The sequence below is a fragment of the Leptodactylus fuscus genome, chromosome 1, assembly GCF_031893055.1.
Source record: "Leptodactylus fuscus isolate aLepFus1 chromosome 1, aLepFus1.hap2, whole genome shotgun sequence".
In the NCBI taxonomy this organism is placed as follows: Eukaryota; Metazoa; Chordata; class Amphibia; order Anura; family Leptodactylidae; genus Leptodactylus; species Leptodactylus fuscus.
In genome coordinates this window covers 108,600,235-108,619,572 of record NC_134265.1, presented here as the reverse complement: position 1 = coordinate 108,619,572, position 19,338 = coordinate 108,600,235, and the positions used below count along the sequence as shown (strand labels likewise).

The following is a 19,338-nucleotide window of genomic DNA, read 5'->3' as shown; positions in this document are numbered from 1 at the left end:
ACTAATTTGGGGAGCTAAACAGGAGGTAGTCTGACAGTGTGAAAGCATACACTGTATGTACTCTATATACCACTATATTCTACTGTATGTACTCTATATACCACTATATACACTGTATGTACTCTATATACCACTATATACTAATGTATACACTGTATGTACTCTATATACTGCTGTATACACTGAATGCACTCTATATACCACTATATACTACTGCATACACTCTATGTACGCTATATACACTGTATGTACTCTATATACCACTATATACTACATATGTACTCTATATACACCGTATGTACTCTATATATCACTGTATACACTGTTAACACATACACTGCTAGGACACTCAGACAACACAACCCCTGTGATCCAAATTGCCCAATGGATGTAGCCAAGCTGAGGCAGCGCCGTACCACAACTTGCTCTGCTCTCCATACGGATGTGCATGCAGCTGGGGCTGCTGCGCATAAGCACAGACGTAGTAGAGCTGACACGCGGACGGAGGTGGATCACCGCCAACCACATTTGGCTAATTATAAGTGGCTCATCGCCAACAACGACCCACACACAAAGTCGTGGGCAGAAGCTAGTTATATTATAAAGTTCCCCACCAGTTGAAAGTCCCTCTCCAGTTGCCCCAACAGTATATACTGTACCCCTCCAGTTGCCCCCAAAGTTTCTTGCCCACCTCAGTATTTACTATCTCCCTCCAGATGCGCACCCCCCCCCCCCCCAGAATACATTGTCCCCCTCTTGTTGCTCCCAGTACAATGAATCAAATAAATAAAGAAAAAAATAATACTAATGCTCACCTCTCCATGTTCCCTTGTCCTCTACTGTCTCTGGTCTGTCTCAGAGTATTCAGGGAGAAACAGGCACTATGTAAGTGTCGTCATTACATCACATCTATTACTCCCAAGACAATGGGAGCAGAGACAGGGGCCGAATAATGAAGCAGGGAGCAGATGGAGGCCTGCTTCACTATTGTCCGGGCTGCTGATGTTAGGCAGCCTGGACCCACCACTTTAGCAATCTAAATGCAGAATTGTCCCAGTGGGGCCCAGCGACCATAGCGGTGGTGCAAGTGCACCAAATCAGGTTTTTGTACAAAAAATTGTGACTAAAACTAGGTTCACACTAACGTTTGGGTTTCCATTCCTGAGGACCTGAAATACAGAAACCCTATCAGTTTAAAAAGCAGTTAGGGCCCATTCACATGGAGTATACGCTGGCTGATTCTGGACGTGTAACTCGTTCCAAATCAGCGGCGTTAAAACACATCCCATTGCTTTCTATGGGAGCCGGCATACGTGCGCTCCACATAGAAATGAATGGGCTGCTTTTCCCCCCTATTGCTGTCAATGCGATACGCGCGTACGCCGGCTCCCATAGAAAGCAGTGGGATCTGTTTTAACACCGCTGATTCGGAACATGTTACACGTTAAGAATCAGCGAGCGTATACTCCGTGTGAAGGGGCGCTTACTCGCGGATATACTGTAACGGGGTCTGCTCAGTTTCCGTCTGAATGGGGGACAGAGCCCCAAATAGTCACACAACACTAGTAGCCTTATCCCGCTGGTGTTAAATAACACTTCCTACTTTGCTGGCACAGTAACATGAGGTCTTCTTGTTTCCACAAGGTTCGGCCTTTGGTCCTGTCAGAAATCTTCCCATGTCCAAGCTAGAAGCAGACAGATCAGGTAGCCTGCTCTGGTATAATGCAGGCCCCCTCTCATGTGCAGTACGAGGCATTATATTCACTAGTCATTAGATTTCACTTTTTACAAATCTCCTTTGAAAACTGAAAGCAGCTAGCTGGTTGCTATGGGTAACTACTCCGCTTTTATCCTGCATTGCTCCTGTGCCAGCATGTATAGTGCCATGTGACCTTTCCACATAGGTAAACAATGGAATTCGCATTGCGACCATGATTGTCATGCAGTTCACATGTATCTTTCAGTTGTCATGTGGCCCCAGTCTAACTATCGCTGCTGAGCTCAGGCAACAATGGCTGCCTTGCCAATAACGGGTTAACGCTACCGCAGCGGCAATGCTTTCGTCACTCTCCTGCTGTTTATCCCCCTTGGCGCGTCCCCGAAGCTCCTCCCCTTCGCCGCGTGCTGTCCGGGCCCGCGCCTGTTGTTAAGAACCCAAACAACAGTCCTAGACTCCCGCCCCCAGCACGTGATTGGATAAAAAATAAAGTTGTCATAATCTGCAACCAATCCCAGCTGTAGCTCTATGAAGCGTCTGCTGTCATTTCAGGTCACGCCCCCTCCGCTAGTCACCTCCCCAACCGCAACCAAAACATCCTTTGTCTAGAAGCAGCCTCCGCTCGCCATTGGTCAGTCCTCACAAGGACTTGCCTCTCATTGGCTGTGACGCACAAGGATTCAGGCAATGATTGGATGGTTGTGTTCTACTGCCCTGGCCTTCTGAATGGTTGGTTCTTGACTTTGTGACGGCAAAAGGTATCCATGTTGTGATTGGCTCCTCACGACTGTGTTTTTACGTAGGCTCCCCCCATTCTCTCTAAACCGCCGTTGATCGGTCTTCAGTCAGAAACAAAACAAAAGCGGCGGGAGGAGGTGGCGGCGGGGTGAGAAGGCCGCCCGGAGAATGAGCAACGAGGAAACTGGTGAAGGGGAAAGAGAAGAGGGAAGAAGAAGCAACGAGTAAGGAGGGGGCTCAGAGGACAAAATGTGGGGGCTGTGGGAAGAGGGGGGCCATTGTGTCTGAGTGTAGAGGAGAGTGTCTGCTCCTAGTCATGGCTAACTCAGGGGCACTGACTCCATGGTGGGCATGTGCGGCATCAGGATGTGTGGCAGGGACAGAAGGCAGCTGTACCCAGGGGGCAGAGGGTCTTGCATATAACAAGCAGAGTGGCATCATGGCACTGCCATAGACTGTAAACTTGTGGATGAAATGTATCATGTACAGTGCTGAGAGCGCCCCCCTAGTCAGTCAGGATCTTACTGCATGGGGTAAATGCTGACTTGTCAGTCCTTACAGATCAGGTCCCTGGAGGATTACACATGACATGTACTGGAGCCTGTTGTAACATGAAATCTTCCTTGCTGTACTGTGTCTGTTGTTGTTATCATCTTTGCTATATTGTCTTTGTTGTTGTTATTTTTGCTATCTTGTGTCTGTTGTTGTTATCGTCTTTGTTATGTTGTGTCTTGTTGTTGTTGTAATTTTTGCTATATTGTGTCTGTTGTTGTTGTTGTGACCTTTAGTCTTTGCTCTATTGTGTCTGTTCTAGCGGTAATTTAGTCTTTGCTCTGTAGTTCCTGTCTAGTTGTAAAGGTTTAGTCTTTTTTTGCTGTTTTGTGACCCTTATGGCTATGATACTTAGTCTTTGCTCTATTGTGCCTGTTACAGCGGTAACATTTAGTCTTTGCTTTGTTGTTCCTGTCCGAATTGTAAAGGTTTAGTCTTTTTTTTGCAATTTTATGACCCCCTATGTCTGTGATACTTAGTCTTTGGTCTATTGAGTCTGTTTTAGGGCTTTCTCTTTTGCTATATTGTCTGTTGTTGGACATGTAACAAACAATTGCTGTTGTAGTTTCTTTGTTCCTCTTTGTGTTGTAGTAACTCGCCAGTAGTCACTGTGGATGGTAAGATCTTTGGGAGCTGCTGGTTAGGGGGTTATTATCACCCCGGTGACGATGAGGTGTCATTAATTATATGTCTTTTTATACCAATTAAGAAAATGACAAGCTCCAAACTCATTGTTGCCTGGAATGACCAGAGACCTGAAGGGATTGTAGCTGTATCTTGTGTGGGTCAGGATATACTTACTGGAGAGTGTTTCAGGTCTTTTGTTTGTATATGTCCTCATGTACAAAGGATTAGATGTGTGTCTGGGTAAACAAGTAAATGGTGAATTCTCTTTTATGGCACAAGGCAAACCTTCACCTGCCCAGTATGTAAAACTGAACAAAGTGGTCGTGTAAACCCATAAACTGTGCTAACTAGCTCTGAACTGGCCTGAAAATAGCTTATCTGTAACAAAGGCTGCCTGACGTAATAAACAACATGTCGTCTGTTATTCTCCTCTTCCTGCTCCCATAAGTTCTCCTCTTTGTGTGTGTGGTGGGGGCAGCCAACATTAGGGCTGTATGGATGACAACCCCATAATACACGTACAGTTATTACCCCCAAGCTGTCACAAAGACGTGCCTCACTGGCTGAACGCTTTCTATTTATAGACACAAGCCATCAGAGAGTTTCTGAATCCAGTCTCTCTTGTACACTACATGCCGTGGTTATTGCGCTCATTCCCCAGCTCAGGAAAACAAAGCTCTCAATGGACTTTGTTACAGAAATCCCTGCAAATGGTTTTCCTGTGTGACTGTTGTTAGGAAGCTTCTTTGTGTTCGGCACCTTGGAGTTGTCTGTCACCCCCAGCGTAATAATCCTGCAGCGCTTTGTGCTCATGTAAACAACCCCCTGGTGCCCACAGTCATTTCTGAAATACACCAATATGTCTATTAACTAGTTTGAATTACAAGGATTAAGTACATGATAGTAAATTCACACATGCAGGTTTGTTATCCCTGAAAGATTTAGACCAGGAATCCTATTATCATGCCTTATCCAGGTTCTGGTTCTCAGCCATGTGCCTTCCTTCTTTGTTTGAAGAGAAGGCTATAACCAAATTATGTTGACGTCATCACTTGACTCTCTAGTCAGAGACAGTACATACCAGGCTTTGCTTGTAGCTGTTGAAGGTCTGTATTTCATGTATATACACAATGGTGTCATCTGCCCTGGACTGCAATGTGTCAGCTGTAAATAAGGACAGAAGGGGTGGGTGGGCTGTGACCCACATGAATGCCTGCTATTGTAGTGCTTGCTGACATGTTTAATAGTGCTCCCTACATCACATTGTGGTGGTGGGAATAATATAGGTGAACGCATTGTGTGTTTGTGGAACTGCAGCTCAGAGTAAACAGTCATCGCTGCTGAGCGACTACTGGTAAGGTGAAGACTTCACTGTACACGTCACATTAGGGGTGTAGTTTGGGTGTTTCTGATTGTCCGTCTCCCCGTCTGCACATGATTTTTTTTTGTTTTGTTATGTTCTATGTATAGGCAAGTGCTCTGGAAGAATTGAGTGGTTTCTTTGCAGTTTATCTGAGGTTATATAGGGGCACAGCTAATCTGTGGTGAATCTACATCTGGATACATTGGCAGTCATGTTTTTTACTCCTTGACTAATAGTCCATTGGTCTCATTCTTAGTGCTCATCTTTTTTATTTTTTTGCATTTCTATTGTGCATGCTATAGAGACAGCCTTTGCAGCTGCTATGGGGCGCAGAGAAGGGAAGAGGACAGATAAGTTGGGCCTTAGTTCTTTCTTTAGCACCTACAGAGGCCTCTCCACAGGCCTGCAACATGAGAGGGGAATGGACACAGAATAAAGAAAATAAACCAACTCCCTCCAAAGCATTACACACCACATTAGACTGATGGCCAACATGTCTTTCTGCTGTAGGTATTTAGTATATGTGGACGAAAACAATTTTGGTGTCCTATGAAAATGTTTTTGGTGCACTTGGGGTGCCTCATCCACACAGTCCAAGGCAAGGGCTAGACGGCAGACGAATATTGAAGAGAATGCGCCAACACAGATTTAAGAGTTTGTGAATATGGAAGCTGTAAAGTGACTGACGCAATGAATTTTACTCTTGGGCACTCCTGCTTGTATATTAACATGAACATTGAGTATACTTCTATATAAATTGTGTTACTGATCTTTATTTGCAACATTTATATAAGCACAGAGCTGCATTCACAATTCTGAAATCTCTCAGTGTTTTCTACAGGCTCAGTTTATATATTGTTACAATATAACCAAAGTATTGTTAAGGTTAACAGTCAAAGCAGGAAATCTGTGGCGTACATGCATTCATTACACGTTGCGATTGTGGTCTGGCTGCAGGCATGAATTCTGTACAGGGATGGTGAATATGTTGGTGCTTTATAAACCAGTGATAAGGATGGCTTTTGTATAGTATGACACAATATTCTTCAGAATAAGATCAGTGGGTTTCACTGCACATTTCAGTCCCATGTGCGGCTTTCCACTTGTAAAGCGATTATAATAAGCTTTACAGAATTATACCCCAAATGTACCTTGTTAGGAACCTAGATGACTATTCACATTCAGCAGACATATTTATGAATCTTTTTGCCAGTCCTTATTTGCTCAAGGTCCTTACGATTCCATTATTGAGAGTATTTTATATGTAGCAGTACAGACTTCCTGTAATCGAGCCCAGTTGTAGAGCTGCTTTCTGCATCCACTGTAATATGTATGCTATATTTGCCTTTCTATTCTTAGATCCCACACATACACATTTAGTTTGCTGTGCTTGCAAGTTGTTTGTTTAGGTTTCATCTTGCTGACCGTGTTATGGAAGACTGAAGTGAAACCTGTGCACTGTTATTAGTTGTATGACTGACCATTTCAGGCCCTCGGCGTACACTAGGGTCACACTAGAATTTGGGTTTCCGTTCTTCAGGTGTGCGTAGGGACCCAAAAGACAGAGACTCTGTTTCCTTAAAAACAGTTACACATGGAAACCCATGGACCCCACAGACTATAATTGGGTCCGACGGGTTTTTGCAAGTTTGAGACTGAAACCAGTCTTTTGCAGGACTTTTCTTTCCGTCGATTTTGCAGAACTTTTCTTTCCGTTGATTTTAAGCAGATTTTGCGCGGAGACTCATAAGGAGACTCCAACACAAGTGTGAATCTAGTCTTAGTGAACCTGTTCCATTGAAAATGTCCAGTTTGTATATTATAGAGCAGAAGGAGCTGCAAATATTGAATAAAATGTTTTTTATGAAATAAGATTCGGTATAACCTGTCATTTTTTTTCATTCACTTCACTGTTCATGGGCAGTATATTACAGAGCAAAAAAGAGCTGATGTATAGTTGTGTTGGAAATGTTCTAGTAGGACTCCAGTGGGCAGTCAGTCCTACCTGGTGACTGACAGCTTACCTTGTGGGGTTCTGTATACAGAGGTAGCCATCGCTAACTGAGGAGAACTGCCCACTGGGCTGCGACTGGAACATTTCCAACAAAACTATGCCTCAGTCTGCTCATCTGTTATTCTGTAATATACTGCCCACAGATAGCACTGCATGTCATATACCCCAGATACAATGCAGAACTTCATGGAAACATTTACCTTACACTTAGTGTTGCACATAAAGCTCCAGGTTTGGTCAAAACACAGAAGAGATGATTCTGGGTGTTAAAGGGTTCAGTGAACTGGGAAATCAGGACTATTCATGGGCATCCACTGTTATACCTGACCGACTCATGAGTACTGATTTGCAACCCACTTGGAAAAACATCACCATATGGTGTGGTCAAGAGTTAGAAAGCTCATTAAAAAAAGCGAATCAGTACTCCCCTTTACATTGCCTCCTGCACTCCAGTGCTTACTCTGTCTGTCCTCCTGGCCATTGTGGCTAAGTGATGGGAGCCATGATGTCACACACATGTCAGCATTGCACTGACTGTCTGAAGCACTGTCAGAGAACAGAAAGGTGAATACTGATTCCATTTTTTTTTTCTTTTTAAACTTCAACCTTTTGCAGCACTTACTACTCCCCCCCCCCCCCCCCCCCATTTTTCAGTAATATTGGTGCTGTCTTCTTATGTCTTGCTTTTCTCTTTTCCCCCTACAGATTGACTTTCTCCTTTGGCATCTGTGTGGGAAGTGCCACACACTCCCCAAACCAACAACGGCTTTTGCTTGCATTTTCCAGTGTTTCTTTTGTCAGAGAGTGCAGCAAAGTTGTAATTCTTCCAGTGCCAGCCCCGAGCTGAGTGAGGAGCCCCCGACAGACATGGTGAAGATGACAAAGTCCAAAACCTTCCAGGCTTATCTGCCAAACTGTCACAGAACCTACAGCTGTATTCACTGTAGAGCACATTTAGCCAATCATGATGAGTTGATATCCAAGGTAAGCTTTCATGGTGATTTTTTTAGTTTAGCGTATATACATTACACTAAATATGAAGAAATCTTATAGGTTTCTTTAAGAAATCTGGAAGAAAAAAATTCAAGGAGTCTCACAGAAGACAAATCCTGAAGTTAGAAGGCAGAAAATCACCTGCTGCAGGGCTTGAGAAAGATAGTGTGGTTGATAAGTAACTAATGTACGTATCTCATTTATATGCCCTCTGCTGGCAAGAAGCTGCAGCCTGCCAGCCTGTTGTTGGCTGCTGTATGTAGTCACTACATTTCTCATTGGTCTTTTACTACTAACAACAAATAGGAGCAGATTTATTAAAATGGTCTAAAAGCAAAATTGTGTTCGTTGGCCATAGCAACAAATTGTGATGAAGCTTCATGTTTCAGGATCAGCATGCAAAATAAAAGCTGCGCTGTGATTGGTTTTGTTTTTTGACCATTTTTAATAAATCTGCCCTGTTGTGGTTATATAAATATAGGTAAGGGTTGGAAGTCATCAAATGGATGAGTGACATGTTGTCAGTGCCTATTTTCTAACTATCATTGTGACCCTGCCATTTGATTTTGTTCAGGCTAGTCTTCCTTGAGGGATGGCGGCATCTTTCTACTAAGGTCTATGGAGACAGAAATCTCTGAGCACACATTCACTTGGCTCCTTCAGTATTTTTCATGGAGTATAGCAGAGAATGAAGACATACACTGCTGCTTCTTTCCTTGAGCTCAGTGACATAGATAGTATAGTTGAAAAAAGATATGTCTCATGTTCAACCTGAGAAGGGGGTAGATGTGTATGATCGATGGCTATTTCACCAGTCCTAGTCAGTAAGGGCTCATTCCCATCTGCGCCCGTACTCCGTTCTGCAGGTTTCAAAACAGGGGCAGGAGACGGAAACCTGCAGGCATCTTTCAAACCCATTCATTTGAATGGGCTTGAAAAGTCTCCGGCCATGTGCGCCAATGAGCGTTTTATGCGCTCCGCGGCGAAACCGTTTTGTTTTTTTTTTAACCGGACACGGAGTCGGCCATTTAAAAAAAAAAAAAAGTACTCTGTGTCCGGTTTAAAGAAAAACAATTTTGCCGCAGAGAGCATAAAACGCTCACCGGCGCTCACCGCCGGACTCTGCATGACAGGTTTCTGTGTTCTGCATGCAGAAGATGGAAACCTGTAAACAGAGTTCAGGCGCTGGTGTGAACCCAGTGTAAATATGTTTTGGCTTAGAAATGCTAAACAGAATACTGTCATCTGAATAAGGATATGGTGAAGAATATGACAATTTTAGACTTGATGAGAACCTCAATTTTTCTTTGTGTAACGTTTTCTAATGGCCGTTTGGAATCTTTGCACAATTATTTTCTATTTTATGCAATCTTTTATATACTAGGCACTGAACAGAGGTCTACTAGACTTTTGGTGAAGTACTAAGGTGGTACTGTCCATACATAACCAAGTAGTCCTCCTGGAGGCAAGGGAGCGCTTTATTTATCCTTTAGAGCATTTTTGCAACTATTTCCTGTTGCGATTTAGTAATCTCTAAGAACATTAGTTAATCTTTTGTGTTCCTGCCAAGATTTGTGCTCTGAAAAGTTAGTTGTCACTTCCAAGTGCATTCATCTCATGTCCTGAAAAAGTAGAATATTTTACCTCATTAGGACCAGCTCCTATATTGCTTGACTACATTGGCTAGGACATAGGGAGGAGACTTTGCAATAGTGCATTTCTTGTCACCAAAGCAAATTTTGATGAGCTTGTGATTTAGTAGATGTTCATGTACGTTTGTCAGATCTAAAGTAATGATCGCCTTGTGGTTTGTTTTTTCTTTTTCCCCCACAGTCATTTCAGGGAAGTCAAGGGCGAGCCTACCTCTTCAACTCTGTGTGAGTATTTTGATGCTTTTTTCTGTTTTCTAGAGACTTACAATGCTCCTTTTTGATCAAAAACAATGCTGGACTGCTGTTGTTTTCCAATCTTGGTATGCCTGGATTAGCCCATGGTGCATTGCTGGGTTGAAGTGAATAAGTTACTGCCAGACATCACTGGTGATGGTTTATCTCCTGCAGGAACAAACATGTTTAGTTGTTCTTCTCCCTAAAGGCACATATTTAGAGACTGTTATGAGTTGTCCCCTTAAAATCACCATCTGAAATCAGCAGGTTCAGGTCACTTTAGTGTGTTTGAACAGTATTAGGTGTTAAGCCATGAGTCATGCATTTTTAGGCGTTTAGCGTATCTTGTGAATGTCTCTCTGGCAGTATTTACATATTTTACTTTTACATAGGCACAAGATGAAAAAGGGCAAAGTTGATGACCAAACAGACATCTATTATGTTTGTATATGATATCCCTTAGGATGGCCATATAGAGAACACTGGCCTTCTTACCTATAGCATCCAATCAGAGGCCAGCTCACTGATCTGGGAAATAAAAGCTGTCCTGTGATTGGTTGGTATGAGCAACTCTGATAGACTCTAGGGTTTTTAACTTTTTTTTTTTTTTTTTTCTAGAGATCATGAAATGTGTTTGACAATATCTGGCCATTATTCCTCACATTACACGATACAGATTGCCGCAATTGGTTAACAAAACTGTCGCCCTCCATGCATTATAGATATAATTAGTATTGCACCTAGTCGGGCTATTTTGGTCTGGAGTGCAAAGCTCTTGTCAGTCAGGTCATTTCCTTATTTATAATCTTGTGAGTAACTGTCCAGACCGTGTGCTATAAATAGGTTACATGAGAGAAAAGTCTGCACCAGAGTTACGGTTCTTGCTAGCAGAGCACCTGGCATAGATGGCATCTGGTGGGAAAGTGTTTGTAGGCTGTGCAAGCAGGAAATTCTAGAGGACTTGCTACCCAGTTGTTCTCTGTAAAGTATCTGAAATGCTTGTAGTATTCGGCTCTGCTTGCCAAGATTTGCTGGTTTGGAATCTGACTAAGCTTCGCAGATAGAAGCGGCTTGCATGTATTAACCCCTTTATGTTTTATTCCAAGCATCCCTCAAACTCTGCCATCCTATTTCTATTCATTCTGTGTACAATGCTTACTCATCAAACCATTCGATATGCTTCTGACTGGAAAATTATGTGACAAACCATATGAGTACTATTAGGGCTTGTCAACCATCATCTGTAACAATGACATCATGTAGAAAACAACTTGGGGTTCTGCTGGTCCACATTTTTTTTTTCTTCAAGTTTATTTTCTTTTTAATTATTTTTTAGGATTGTATATGCTTTAAATCTGTTTTTTGGGTTTTTTATTGTATTTTTGTGCTGATTAATAAAAAAAAAAAAAAAAAAAAAGCAGCATGTGCAGTTCTCCGACGAACTACACCAAAATGGCGCTCTGACATGTGCAGTACCGCTCTGAACGGAGCAGCACTGCGCATGCATAAGATTTGAACTGCAGGAGTGCAATCTGGGCGGGCAAATATCCAGGGAGGAGGAGGGCAGATGGAGCACAAGCAGTGGAGGGGTGTGGGGTTCATTAGCATAAACCATAATAGTGATTTATAATGAAACGGCGGGGTGTCTTGAAAATATAAAGGCAGCAGTAGAATAGTAGGCTATTCAGAAATGTCTTTACTTAAAAATGAGCTTTACCAATGAGAGACTCTCTTTAACTGCACCCGAGGTTTCATCTCCTTAGTATTTGGGCCCCATAGCATCTGCTGGTAGTTGCAGACATGATATTCTTCATTGATCTTTTCTTTTCCCTGTCTGTGTAGAGACAATTTTATAAATGTACCTCTATATTCATGAACTATTTAATACGTACAGTAGTATTTTATCATTGAGTTAATATCTTTCATTATAATTTTTTCATGGAAAAGTGTCTTCCATTGTCTTTCCTGCTGGAAATTTCACTGGGTTCATAAGTTTAACAATGAAATCCAGTCTACAGTCATCACACTCATTTCTGCCTGATTTGGCTGTATGATGCTCGCAGAAATCTATACACATACTGCAGGAACAACCAGTCACAGAAATTTTTGCAATGCATCTGCCATGTGTGAACATACTTTAAAAGTTCTGACAGATGGAAAGGTAATCACATAGATTGTTTTAGGTACCATAAACCTAATGTTTATTGCTCCTCTCTGATGGAAATTCTTAGGACCTAAATAGTAGCACAGTTGTATAGGAAGTGAAGGATCGTTCTTTGGTGCGTTATGCTAGGTTCACACCTGCCTTCAGGTTTCCCTTTGGGGTGTCTGCTTGGGACCCCCAAAAAGAAACCTAATACGCTTAAAAAACTGATTACCTGCATAAACTATAATGGGGTCCGCAGAAAGGGGAACAAAATCCCCAAACGAAGTTCCAGTACTGTTGTGTACCAAGTCTTATAAAGTTTTTCTTTTCTTTTTTTTTTTTATTTAAAGGTTTTTGTTTTGTTTTTTTCTATTGTTTAAAGTTTTCTTTCATGATCAGACGATTGATGGTAGACTCTTTTGTTCTACAGGGTAAATGTTGGCTGTGGTCCTGCAGAAGAGCGGGTCCTTTTAACCGGGTTGCACGCAGTTGCTGATATATACTGTGAGAACTGTAAAACCACACTTGGCTGGAAATATGTGAGTTAATAACCGGAACTCTGTATTAATAAGGTTTAGGGAAAATATTTTCAGAAAGAACATCGTTCATAGTGACTTGTCTATTCGTACAACGTATTTAACGTTTTGTTAACAACAATACAAAGAATATTTCCGTTTTTGCTGACACCACACATAATGTAAATTTGTTTTGCTTCAATTTTCTTGGTGAAGTCACTTACTAAGGCTCTGTACAGTGCATTATATTTATAGTCAACTGGCGTATATCTGAGGTACTGAGCACTGTTAAAGGGCTTTAGTTTTTTATCATCACATCCTATAGTTTTGGAAAAACATTTAAGTTATTACCTTGCCAAACCCCATTGCTCCAGTGCCGCTGCTTCCCAGGTCTTCTGTAACCTTCATCAATGACGTTTGTACAAACTGCAGCCAATCCCTGGTACAGATGGATACAGAGATCAGCAGGGAAGCCGTTTTTGTTATTTTATAGCATTCTTATCTTTGGGGGGGGGGGAATCAAGGTGCTGGAAAACTTCTTTAAATCATTTTTATTATTGTGTCCTACACAATGAATGCTTCTACTTGTAAATAGCATGTTTACTAATTAATGGGAGAATCCAAGATAAGTAAAAATGAGCATCTCTCGTATCCATGGGCTGTCTGCATCTGGTATTGCAGCATAGTCCCTTACACATTAAGGCTGAGGGCACACATTGCAGAACAGCTGCTTTATATTTTTTCTCGCAGATTTTTCTGCTTTTTCTTAGTTTTGGGCCAAAGCCAGGAGTGGATTTAGCAGCAGGGAGAAGTATAAGGGCTTCCTTTTACATTTCCCATTCTTTTTAAATGCACTCTGGGCTTTGACATTTTATGTTGCAGATTTTTCTGTTTTTTGTAAGTCAGTCTTTCTTAATGTGTAGAACCGGTCTACAGAAGAACATGAAATAAGAACAAAGGGTGTTAGTAGATCCAGAGTTTGGCGCATCCATAGACAGATCTGTGCACTATAAGATCGCTTATGCTTCACATATGCTGGGTGTCTTACCAATAAGAAGCACTGACTCAAGGGATGGAGATGCTAGATAGAAGTACGCATTTGATGTATGGCTTCTGTTTTGTATATTAATTATATCTCCTTGTTTCCCACAGGAACATGCCTTTGAAAGCAGTCAGAAATACAAGGAAGGAAAGTTTATCATTGAACTGGCTCACATGATAAAGGACAATGGCTGGGAATGAGTCCTGTCCACTGCTTTCTGGTCAGGTTGCGTCTCTGAAACCTTTATGACAGGCAATGTAAAATTGAACTGTGGATTTTTGTTCTAGAGCAACCGATAAAATATTGAACTTTATGACAAAAAGAAAAAAAAAAGTAACCTCATGGATTGGTAGAGCAGCGTATGGACACGTCGTGGCTGAACTTGAATATCCACATGTCTTTGAAGGTTCCTTCTCCCTTTTACTACCCTCCCCCTTATGTAAGCGTATTCTTGTGTGTGATCAGCTGTTAACTGTTGCTGCTGCAACACACTGGAATAGGTCCTTCCCATCCTCCAACTTGTAAACTTACATGTCCTTGAGACTTGTGTTGGCTTGCTTGAGACTTATGTTTTTGTGCATGCCTATACTCTGTTTTATCCCCTACACATTTTGGCATCCTGGTTCCAAAACTGAAGAAACATGTGCATTGGACAAGAACATACAAGTTTATAAACTACCCTGACCTTACAGGACACATGTCATGGAGGTTGAAGTGCAAGGAATTCTGTGTCCCAGGACTGAAGACACTGTGAATAACAAGATGGTGTTTTCCAAGCCTTCAGTGCATGTTCAAGACTTCAATCTTTGTGCTGCAGTTAGGAGAGTGCAGAGAAGTGCCAGCTTCCAGTGATGTTCCTTTTGGTTTACACATACTTAAGAAATGCCAAGGATGGGTAAAATGTTTTCATGGTGGAGGAGGGAACCAACTAATATTATGGTAATGTTCTGTGCCCTAGAGATTATTTGCTCCAAACTAGTTCACATTTTGGAAACCCTGTGCAGATAAAATGTCCATAGAGTGGTCAGACGGCTGTTGCAGACCTCATGTGGGAGCAAGGTGATTTGCAGAGACAGTTATTGTATAACTGGTGCTGCAGTCCCCAGAATTGTGTTATGGCTGGTACCATAAACCATTCATTTAATGCACTGGATAAAGAGGGCATTTGAAGTGGTGTTAGGCGCGCTCCCGCTTTTTTGCACATTCGCAACGTAGGGAATCTTTCTGGTGAAAAGGCCCTTCTTGTTTGTATAGTATAATCCCCATTTTGTGTAGCATAGGTAATTTAAGCCTTGGGGTGTGGGTGGTTTGCTGGTTAAATCTCTCCCAATGTTTATTGCATCTTATTTTTAAGAAATAATGAACCTGAACAATATAAGTAAATGTTACCAACTTCCATGTTACATTGCACAGTGCGGCTGCTGTGGAGGGAAGAAGGAAATTGTGAGCAGACTGAGCCTAACCTTCCACCTTATCCCTGTGTGCGGCATGTGACCCTTTGGGGCTGCTTTTCTTATGATGATAATCATAAAGTATCCGCGCAATTTTTATTGTTTTTTTTTCTTTCCCCTGCCCCTCCAGGCCTTGTGAGATGAGGCATGGACATCTGCTTGAAATGTATTTGCTCTGCGCTTTTGTGGTTTATGTGAGCTTTGCATTACCATGGCTTTTTTTCTTTCTTTCTTATATTGTACCCTTTACATAAGTGAAATGTAAAATTCTATCTTCTGCACATAACCCATTTGGAAAGGTCTTAATGTATTCATGAGCCTTCAGAGGGCTGGGAGGTTGCAACCAGTTTTGGCTTTTGCAGGACCATTTTATTTTTCTATAAAACACTACCACTACTGTGAGCACTTTGAATCGAATGATACAATGGAAATCCATGCAATAGCAATGCTACTATCCCCTCGCTCTATATACTTCTATGTAATGCTAGCTCTCTCAGTGTAAGAACTGATGCAATGCTGCTGCTTAATGCATTATCTAGAACTAGGCTAAACTGCACTTTATGCTTCTTGTCAATTTCAGCTTCTGCTTTCAGTAAATTTCTAAAAGGTAGATTACTATTATAGTATATAGATAGAAAACCTCTTTTTTCAGTGCATTCTTCACATACAGACAGTCACTCTTACCTCTGTGTGTATCAGATCTTCATATGGATGGAAATCTACCATCTGAGTAACCTATCAAACATCTGCTGGTACTGAAAGAGGTTTTCAGAAAAAGGTGCCTGCATAAAAGGAACATGATCTATAAATAATTACTTATTACTAATTATTAATTACTTATGGTATATTCACTTACAATGGTTACCAGTATGCCAATTGGAGCAGCTTCTAGTCCTAAAATCTGCTGTACCTCTACCTCTGTATGTGAATATACTCATAGGTTGTGCTAACCCGCGTGGTCTAAATTCTGTGTTTCCTTAAACTAGAGTCAAAACATTATCTTCTATATCCCTATATATTTTGCTATGCACTTTGCTATGTATCCATTGAACACGTGCACAAATACGTCATGCACAGTTCAAAGTGATTTTTGGCCTCTAAATTTCTATAAAAGCGTAATGTAATAAAATAAACCACCGCCATCAGTAGCCTGTTCTTGCCTCATGAACAAAGCACCCACCAGTTCTCAATGGCTCCCGGTTGTGGCTACGGTTATATATAAATATGTAGGACAGTCTGGTTACTGGTCCTGATTTGTCTTTGTTTTACAGCAGTTTGCATAAAACTTGAAAAAAATATATGTATAAAACAAAAAAAAAATATTAAAAAAAAAACAAAAAACATTTTTCCATCTAACCAATTTTTGTATATAATATTATGGATAATATTTAAGCGTTTTGTGTTTCTGGTAAAGTTTCCTCCCTCCAAAAACTTTTTTTTATGATTCTTGTAGCTACTTACCACATTTCTGTGTGTTTGTGTGTTTTCTTTTTTGTTTTTTTTCTAGAAGTTTGTTTGAAAAGTCATTAGGATTCATTACATTTTTGTGTTCCAGTACTAACTGTCCCTATACCCCGATGGCGGGCTAGCAGCTCTGCCAGGCCTGCCCCGGGTACAAAGTGATTTTAGGGGGCTTGTACTTGATCAGGTGCTCTGTTTTATGTGTCCTGATGACAGTGAAGAAGTGGATAGTACTTGATGTGACTTTTACTTGATCCAGTGCTGCTCCATGTCTTGTGTCCAGCACTGAGGAGATTCTAGCCCTGCCTGATGTGATGTTTAGGACCATATAGTGCTAGAAATTATAGACTATTGCATTGTAGTGCTTTATGAGGATTGTTATGTAAGAGTCAGAACTATTGACTTCATTATGTCCTAGCAATTCCTATGAGCATTTCTATATAAAACTGCTAGAATGTTTCCACATGCCATCTGTACAGTGTTCTCATGCCAGATACTAGGGACAACCAGCTAGTCACTATCTAAGATCCATGTGGGTTGTGCAAAGTCTTGCCGGTCCATATGAAGAGATGGTCTACCTCTCATTTCTACACGTTACATTATATGGCCACTTGACATTGTCACATCTAGGTGCATAGAGTTTTGTAAAGTGCACTTATTTTGCTTTCTTCTATGTATGGCTCTATTTTTTTTTTTGGATCCAAGTAGCAAAGGGAGGGAAATGCCTGGAAAGTATTTGCAAACTCTTTAACATTTGCTTCATATTTGAAAGTTTTGCAAATATGTCAAGTGGTATGCCTCAGAGAGTTACATTCCTGCATTTAACCCTTTCACTGTCTGGATAAGCAGTGCCGATGGCACTTGTGACTTAATATACTTCTCACAGTCTTCATAATGGTTTGTTCTTTATTTTTAGTCATCATAGCAAGGATCAGAAATGAATTGTCATAGCTATGAAATTCTCATCCCAGTGACAGATGTCCGACACCCCAGAACATATAATGGGTCAGACAGTCCTAAGCTTTATTCACTGTGCATATTGTTAACTTGGACCACTTCAGTGTTGGAAGTCTGCTGAGCAGAGCTTCTAGATATTCATCCCTGAAGACCTTCTATACTGATAGGATTTACAGACAGAGCCACTGTTATGAATGGGACATGCTGCCACACAATGTGATGCCTAGTGCCGACACCTCACTCACTATTTTACACCATTTACACTGAATTTTTTTTTTTTTTTTCTTTCTTTTTTTGAGATGTCATAGCTTTGCTGTTCTGTCCTAGCTATATTGTACAACACTTGTGTGATTTGTTTCACGTTGTTGTATACAATTGGAGGTATCACAATAAAAGGCTTTAATCAGCTTCAGTCTCAAATCCCTTTTCTTTTCACATACATGAGTATCACATGTGGCTTACCACACAAGTCTGTACTAGAAAGCACCTGTATTTGCAGAAATGAATATTTCTGGATGTTTTTAGTATTGTGTTATGCTATTCTTCATGGAAGTCTATGAATAAATTAACTGGATGGGGTGTGCACTCTGCTGACCGTGTCAGAATCTGTATAGACCTGCCCCTTGAATGATAATGGCCAGGTATGGCTTCCTACGTTTCCAGGAGGAATGACCAATGCAAATAATTTACTCAATCAGACATGTAAGAATAAGGCCACATGCTGCTAGTTCACAGAAGGTCAGCTGTAGTAGTTTAGCAGATATCCCACCGCAGGCCTGCATACGGCAAAATAAAGCAGACTAAGGCCAGGGCCCCACCTTGCTGAAACGTAGCTTTTTTTGTTGCAGATTTTGTAGCGGTTTTTTGAGCCAAAATCAGGAGTAGATTGAGCAGAAGTTAGAAGTATAAAGACTTCCTATATATTTCCAATTCCATTTGTAGCCATTCTTGGCTTTGTGGAAACGCAACTTTTTTTGTTGCAGATTTTGTTGCGGTTTTTTGAGCCAATGTGGGGCCTCAGCCTAAATCTGGGTTTTGCTGCAGGTTTTACAGGTGGTTTCCTATGCTGCCAGCCTGGGTTTCAAGGTTGATAATCGACATGCTACATACCTAAAACACTCAGTCCAACACGCCTTGAGCTGTGGGGGGTTTTCTGCAATACATGGATAAGGTGGAAATTCCATCCACTACATACAGTAAGTTTACCACTGGAGAGTCCACCACAGCTAACCAGCTGTAAACTCCACATATGTGGCCTTAGCCTAACAGAAAAACTGTGTTTGTTGCCCATAGCAGTAAGTCACAGCTCCGTGTAAGAACAATATGAAATGAACGCTTTTAGATATAAATCTCTTATTGTGTAGATCCAATTCACTATTCGGCTATATGTCAATACAAAAAAATGGTGCAAAATGTATGAGAGCACATGATAACGTTACAATTTTACAACACATCTTTACTTGTCATCTCTTTACCTTAAATGTCAATAACATACTGCATGAAGGGAGCAACAGGGTGACTCAGTGGTTAGCACTGCAGCCTTGCAGCACTGGAGTCCTGGGTTTGAATCCTGCCAAGGACAACAACTGCAAGGAGCTTGTTTGCATGGATTTCCTCCCGTACTCCAAAGACATACTGATGGGGAAAAATGTACATTGTATGGGGCTCACAATCTGCATTAAAAAAAAACAAAAAAAAACCCATACTGCATGTCGCAGCCATGTAACACTGACACTGATTTTAAGAAAACCTTGCACCACCTCCACTTCTTAGCATCCTTTAATAGTCCACTGCATAAGACTTTTTTCTCTAGCTCTCTCCTAAGCAATCAGTGCAGTTTTTGGTATCCAGTATGCTAATTAGGCTCTCTATTGCC

The 19,338-nt window shown here is 41.3% G+C and overlaps 1 protein-coding gene across 1 annotated transcript; it reads left to right on the top strand.

Moving 5' to 3' along the window:
- Positions 1 to 2,530: 2,530 nt before the first annotated feature.
- On the top strand, positions 2,531 to 17,869 carry YPEL1 (yippee like 1). Its single transcript, XM_075275342.1, has 5 exons — positions 2,531 to 2,679; positions 7,717 to 7,995; positions 9,838 to 9,881; positions 12,467 to 12,575; positions 13,704 to 17,869. The coding sequence occupies exons 2-5, from the start codon at positions 7,879 to 7,881 to the stop codon at positions 13,791 to 13,793; spliced, it is 360 nt and encodes a 119-aa protein (XP_075131443.1). The 5' UTR covers positions 2,531 to 2,679; positions 7,717 to 7,878; the 3' UTR covers positions 13,794 to 17,869.
- Positions 17,870 to 19,338: the final 1,469 nt, after the last annotated feature.